We start from the raw sequence: 6,268 nt of genomic DNA, 5'->3' as shown, positions 1-6,268 counted from the left end.
TATTTGACATAGGTACACATTCCAGTGTTTTCTTTTATGTGCCACCTGTATGTACATTAGATATATGTGTGTATGCTGGGGGTTGTTTTGCTTTTTTTAAATACACGATTTGGTAAGACAGAAGTAAGAACACAATGCAAGCAGACATAGGAGTAGGACTGACATTCTGTCTCCTCACGGTTGGACTGAGCTATGCAGAGATGGTGTACTCATTAGTAGGCTTTATTTCCCCAAATCCCTTATGCACTTCTGGACAACCTGTCCTTTGGTAGGTTAATTGTCCAGATGCTCAGTGCTTTACAGAACTGGGCTGTGTCCATCATGCAGTTGTTAGAGCCCAGCTTCTTCAGGCACTATTTTCCAAAACACTGGTTGGATCTTGTGGCTGCAAGTTAGTGCTCGTGAAGTCTCTTGTAACTCAGGAGAAATGAGAGTTGAAATTACTTCTCGGTATCATATATTTACTCTAGCTTCATGTCTAGGCAGGCTCCTCCTAACAATCAGAAAAACAAAATTCATAACCTGGCAGAGGTGGTTGTCTTGGTTTTATTCACATCTACGTTTTTCATCTGTTGTTTAATGAGTAGTAGTTGTAAGTGGTGCTCAAGACAGAGATTTTCTTTTTCATTAGTGGAAATATACCCTCGATGATGATACATGCTGTAGAAATGGGTATGAATGCTCCAGTACACACCACTCTATCAGTCATGTACACCAACATACACAATAACAGTAAGGTAGTCCTGTTCAAAAATCATAACTGCTCTGTACATGCGTTCCCTAAGTCACTTAAACCCCTCATCACCTCCTGAGGTAGGTAGATGTCATTGCTTCCCATTTTCCTGACAGAAGCAGAGGCACTAGGAGGCTGAACCCATGTGTATGCATTATGTAGGAAGATAGCAGCACCAGTCCCAGTTCCCAGCAGTGCAGCCCTACTGGCTTCTGCAGCATTCATCCCACAGCAAAGGTTTCTGCCAGCTCCCCTTGATCGCCTCAGCGCTGTGCTGCTTGCTGTCTCATGCTTGAAGCTGCTAATACTGAAAAGGTCCATCCTATTTCATCCAGGCTTTAGCTTCTCAAAAGTTGAGAGGGCTTTCTCTTTAGTGATTTTTGTCTCTATAATACAGTTATCTTCGCCTGCTGATGCAAAAACTATCCAGGTTTCAGCTTCAAGGGTGATGAGTGGTAAATGTATGAATCCAATGGCTCAGGGGAGAAATGTCAGGCTGGGATGCAGGATGAGCCTTCCTCTCAGATGCTGCCCTCCCATAGCTCCCCTTCTCTCCAGTGATTTCAGGGCTGTACTTTCCTACTTTTACATCCATGCAGAACTCCGTTAAATCCAGTTATTACTGTGGCTGATGAACAGGGAAATGTAGTTCCTCGTTTTAGTTGGTCTGTTCTCTTCTGTTTCCAGTAAATAAGTGTGACCACTGGTGTGACTTAGGCAGCAATATCTGAGGCACAAAGAAAATTCTGAGTGTTGCTGACAGTCTAGAGGTGGCAATTCCCAGCCTGCTTCTATATCCCTTGAGATCTCAGGTGTTTGTTTTTTCCCTACATTAATGTGATTTAGTTGAGTTTTCATGTCTCAACCCCAGTCACATGTATAATTGAATGTTATCATTGAATCAGTGTCAAGCTTCAGTCGTGGGTCTTTATGCTTCAGTGTCTGTCCATTCTGCTGCATTTCAGCTTGACAGCAAACATTTTGATGAGCATACTCTCTTCCACAGCCAGAAAGCCTTGATGCTCTTCAGAAACAAAAGGTGTGCAAACCTGGCCAACGTTGTCTAGTTGCTATCATGTAGATAGACTTGGGTTTTGTTCTCAGCATTTTCAGCTGACATAATGGCGTGAAAAATGAAAAGCCAAGTACCAAGGCTTGTTACAATGCTCTCCAGCTGCTTCAAAGGGCTTACATTGACCTTGGAGCCAGAGGCCAGAGAGGGTTTCATTGAATCCCACAGTATTATTCTTGGCTGCCTCAGTCTCTGGCATGCCTATGCTTCTGCAGAAGGATATTCTGGCAGGCATCTCTCCCCCTCAATCCAAAAGCTCTAAACAAAAGGGCAATGTGTTGATTTGGAGAAAGAAGCATGTTGGAATATACAGTTTCTCTGTGAGCTGTGCTTTCCTCACAGGGATGAGGAAGATCTTTGAACACTACTAGCACTGCCCTTGACACTTTTTTGCTTCTGGAGAAGGTGATGGGTCTCAGAGATGCTGCTCATTCCCATGTGGTGACCATGCATGCTACGCACAAGTTTCACAACTCATTTTAGAGAAGGCAGCAACTGCAAATAACATGTTGCACTTATGTTATATGGAAGCACATTTAAGCCCTAAAGCTCCCCGTTTTAATAACCCATGCACCCTGGGAGACATCTTCTATGAGTTTGTGGGCTTCTTCACTCTGCTTTATCACTGCTCTTTACTTCACATCTCAAAATAAAAAGACCACCCACTCAAACATACCACCAGCACTTTGGTCAGCCAGTGTTCCTTCTGGTATTAATGTAGGCCCTGTCCATAGAGAATGCGAGTTGGACCCTAAAAGGCTGTCTTGTTCATAAGTCAATGGAAAGAAATATAATGCACACCCTTTCATGTGTCTAATCCCCCAGGACAGTCTGTGTCTGTGGTAGTCCACTTCACCTGCAATGTTGCAAGCCCCAGACACACGTACAGCACCTTCTGGGCAAACAGAGAGCACAAATTTTCAAGTATGAGAAACTGTGTGTACCACAAAGCCAAGGAGAGCTGGAGTGTGGGTTAGAGAGCAGCGAGCAGAATAAGCTCCTCCATGATGCCTGTGCATGGAGCTGCCCATGGTTGGAAGTGTCCTCCTCTTCATTCTCCAAAGCAGCAGTAAAATGATCAGTTTTCTAGTAAAATTATCAGTTTTCTGCATTTGCACCCGAACTGGGCTTTAAGAAGTACTAACAAAGAAAGTTTTGTAACTCTCTTTTGCTTCAGTCACTGCTGTGCCAGCATGCCTAGCTAAAGACAGACCAATATATCAAATTAAAAAATATGTAAGTGCCTGGAAATATTAATCTGGAGTATTTATCAATTGCATGAGTGTTCTGGATGATGCGCAAGCCCACGTGGCCTTTCAGGCCTCTCTTCCTTGATGAGTTAGAGGCATTGCTCATGGCTAAGTGCACAACCATCTTTTCTTGTTTTTCTTCTTCTGGGACCATCTGGCTTCTTGGGTAACCTGCCAGGCTGTTGGCATCTGATTCACTGTAGTTTCCATCCAGCATCATAGTTTTTGAATGAGGTATCCCACATGTGCAAGGAAACTAGAAACATAAGCGAGAAATACAGTTGAAATTTAGAAGAAGACAGAGATAGAAGTGGTGAGTTTATTGCAACAGACTGCTTGTAAACAGTAAAGTTTGAAGTGTGAGTTTGAACTGTCATAATGCAAAATCACTTTGGGAACAAATCATCACTTCTTTTCCTTGTGTTCCAAAAGGAAGAGATGTGGTTTAGCTGCACTACTTGGCAAGCAGCTTCAGAAAAGATTAGGGAAAGTAATTTTGCAGATAGATAGAAAAGTTTAGTGAAAGGTCTTAGCTTCACTGTCCAACTTCACTGTCTTGAGATTCCTAGTTACGCATTCATTGTGCTTATCACCACCCAAGAACAAGATATAGTGTTCTGCAGCAATGTCTTATTCAGTACACGCTATGGGAAAAGGGGTCGAGTTGTGGTTTCACAGAAATACACAGTATTTCCTGTGTAAATATGTTTTTGTTTGTTGTTTTTTTTTCCAATAAGACAAAAAACAGTTACAAGAAGGGTGTAAAACCCCAGCTCTTTTGAAGTCCATTTCAAAACTCACATTGATTTCAGCAGTGCCAAAATGCATCCCATAGTGAACGCAGGAAGAATTTTAAATAGGAAATAAGGTCTTCTTACAGGGAAAATCTATATGTTTTCTGTCTTAACAATACAGATAATACATTTGTATGCAATAAAAATCAGCCTTCCTTCTGCATGGAGTTCCTGATTCTGGATTTCCCACAGTATGCTTTATCTGCTTTCCCCACCCAGTAACATTTTGCCCTGTGTTCCTTCTTCAGGCAGTTTTGACATTTGCATTATCCAAGGACTTTTTATAAGGGCAGGGTTTATCTGAAATAACAAAGTATATATACTCGGATATGCAGTATATTCAGGATGCTAATGAAAAACTCCACACTCAAGGCTTGCTCTTCAAATTATTTAACCAACAGCTCATGCTGCTCACTGAAAGCTTGAAAAACAGTGTATGAGCTGTTTTCTGTGTTCTAGTCATAACCAAATGCTTTGACAGCAGATGGTGTGAAGAAAAAAACACAACAAGTTTGCAGCCTCTTGGCTCCACTCATTAGATCGACCCATCACTCCAGGGACTTTTCTGAGCAGTCTATGGGTACATTTGAATGGTTGGGTTTTAAGACATATGTTATTACGAAGCAGATGCACCTGGAACTTGAGGGGGGTTTTTTTGGTTGGTTTTTTTTTTTGTATGAAGAGAAACTTAGTTTATCTTTGGAGAGAGATAAAGTTATATCCATTATGTCTTCCTCCTCTCACTCTGAAAAAATAGTCACATCAAGTACTTTATCATCATCAATTGCTGACACATCTGGGAGCTGGAGAGCAGAAGGGACAGCAGGCAAAGGCAGTAAGTTTATCACTGCAGGACCCAACAGAGAAAGAAAGTGTGCAGATGTACTTTTAGCACCCAGCTCAAGTCGCAGTTCCTTTGGCTTAAGGTGCTGTATGCTGATGGTCATCCTCACAGGTGTGGGAGCCTAACCTATTAGAAGCTCACCTTCGCTCTGCCTTCAGTCACTAACGGACATACAGAAATACTCCACATAATTTTAGTCTATGTTGGCAGTAATAAATTAAATATTGCCAGAGAGTTTCCCTGGGCATGGGAACTTTACTGACAACATTACTGAAGTGTCAGAAAGGTTTCCGGCCTCAATTTTGTCCAGACCAACTAGCACCAAAATATTTCTGTGTACAATTTGGGCATTAGCATGGAAACATCAAAAATCACAGGCATAACCTTGGCTAACTATTTACATTTGATGTTAGGGAACAACTCTAATATTACATTAATTGAATCCAATACAAATATCAGATTAAAAAAAGAAAAAGGGGTGGCAGGAAAGGAATGAATGGCTATCATACCTTTTCCCGAAGTTTCCTCTCCTTCCTCTCTTGCACTGTGGTCAGGTAATTCACTGCCGCGTATTCCAGCACCGAGAGGAAGACGAACACAAAACTGACCCACAGGTAAATGTCCACTGCTTTGATGTAGGAAACGCGGGGCATGGAGGCGTTCACCCCAGTGATGATTGTAGACATGGTCAGCACGGTGGTGATCCCTGGAAAGAAACAAGAGAAATGAATGGTTTTAGTTGATGCAGGCCATAGAGCTTTAGTCTCTAGAAAAATAGAACTCTGCTCTACAAAATGCTCTATCAGAAATTAAATGTGAAGTATTTGGTATTAAGTATCTCTGCTACTCATGCAGAACTGTTCCGCTGCCTGCACTTCTGTGCACTAGAAGGGCTGGGTTTTGAGGAATGATAGGAATCAAAACATTTTGAAAATGACCCTTATACTATATACTATGTATATATAGATGTTAGCATGTGTAGGTGTTTATACCTACATATGTATGTATAATTGTATATGCAATATGTATGTGTGTAGGGGTGTCTGTGTGTTTGTGTTCATATATTTAGATAGACATAAAATCATGAGAAATAGTATGTTTGGTTTGGATAGTTGTGGAGGCTAAAATATTTGCAAGCTGTCAAAGCCACTGAAATAGAGAAAACAGAGCCAAAAAGCACTCAGAGCTTATTCAGCCTTTTTAAAGTAGTGTCTACTACAAACACAGCTACTATTGCTCATTTTTTCAAGAGGTTCTTTTTTTGTAAATATCCAGTCAACACATTTCTTTTGATGGAGTAGATTCTTGGCTGCCTCTTCTCACAGGTTTGCTGCAGTGCACAGCTTTCCAATCAAGTCAAGGTGCGGGGCTAAAATACTGTTCTATGCTTTTAGCACTGGAAGCCTTACATATCAACATTCAGAGATTTTTCTACTTTTTCTAATCTTTGCATGGAGTGATAAACAAATCAGCTCTTTTTATGCTCAGATGAAAGAATTTCCTCCAGCTCTGACACAGAAAAAGCTTCTCCTGTCTTTAGACATTCAAAGATGCAGAGTGGTGCATGCAGGATTT

The 6,268-nt window shown here is 41.3% G+C and overlaps 1 protein-coding gene across 3 annotated transcripts in view; it reads right to left on the bottom strand.

The window, feature by feature from the left end:
- Positions 1-206: 206 nt before the first annotated feature.
- GABRR2 (gamma-aminobutyric acid type A receptor rho2 subunit) overlaps positions 207-6,268 on the bottom strand; it is a 30,072-nt gene continuing 24,010 nt past the window's right edge. For all 3 annotated transcript variants that reach the window (XM_040697847.2, XM_419839.7, XM_015284702.3), the window contains 2 exons: positions 5,203-5,399; positions 207-3,311 (listed from right to left, as the gene is read on the bottom strand). In XM_040697847.2, coding sequence (XP_040553781.1) covers positions 3,003-3,311; positions 5,203-5,399 — 506 coding nt within the window. In that variant the 3' untranslated portion in view covers positions 207-3,002. The remainder of the gene's footprint in view (positions 3,312-5,202; positions 5,400-6,268) is intronic.

This window comes from Gallus gallus, chromosome 3 (assembly GCF_016699485.2).
Source record: "Gallus gallus isolate bGalGal1 chromosome 3, bGalGal1.mat.broiler.GRCg7b, whole genome shotgun sequence".
In the NCBI taxonomy this organism is placed as follows: domain Eukaryota; kingdom Metazoa; phylum Chordata; class Aves; order Galliformes; family Phasianidae; genus Gallus; species Gallus gallus.
The sequence above is the reverse complement of the archived record's forward strand: the minus strand, read 5'-3'. Positions and strand labels throughout refer to the sequence as shown.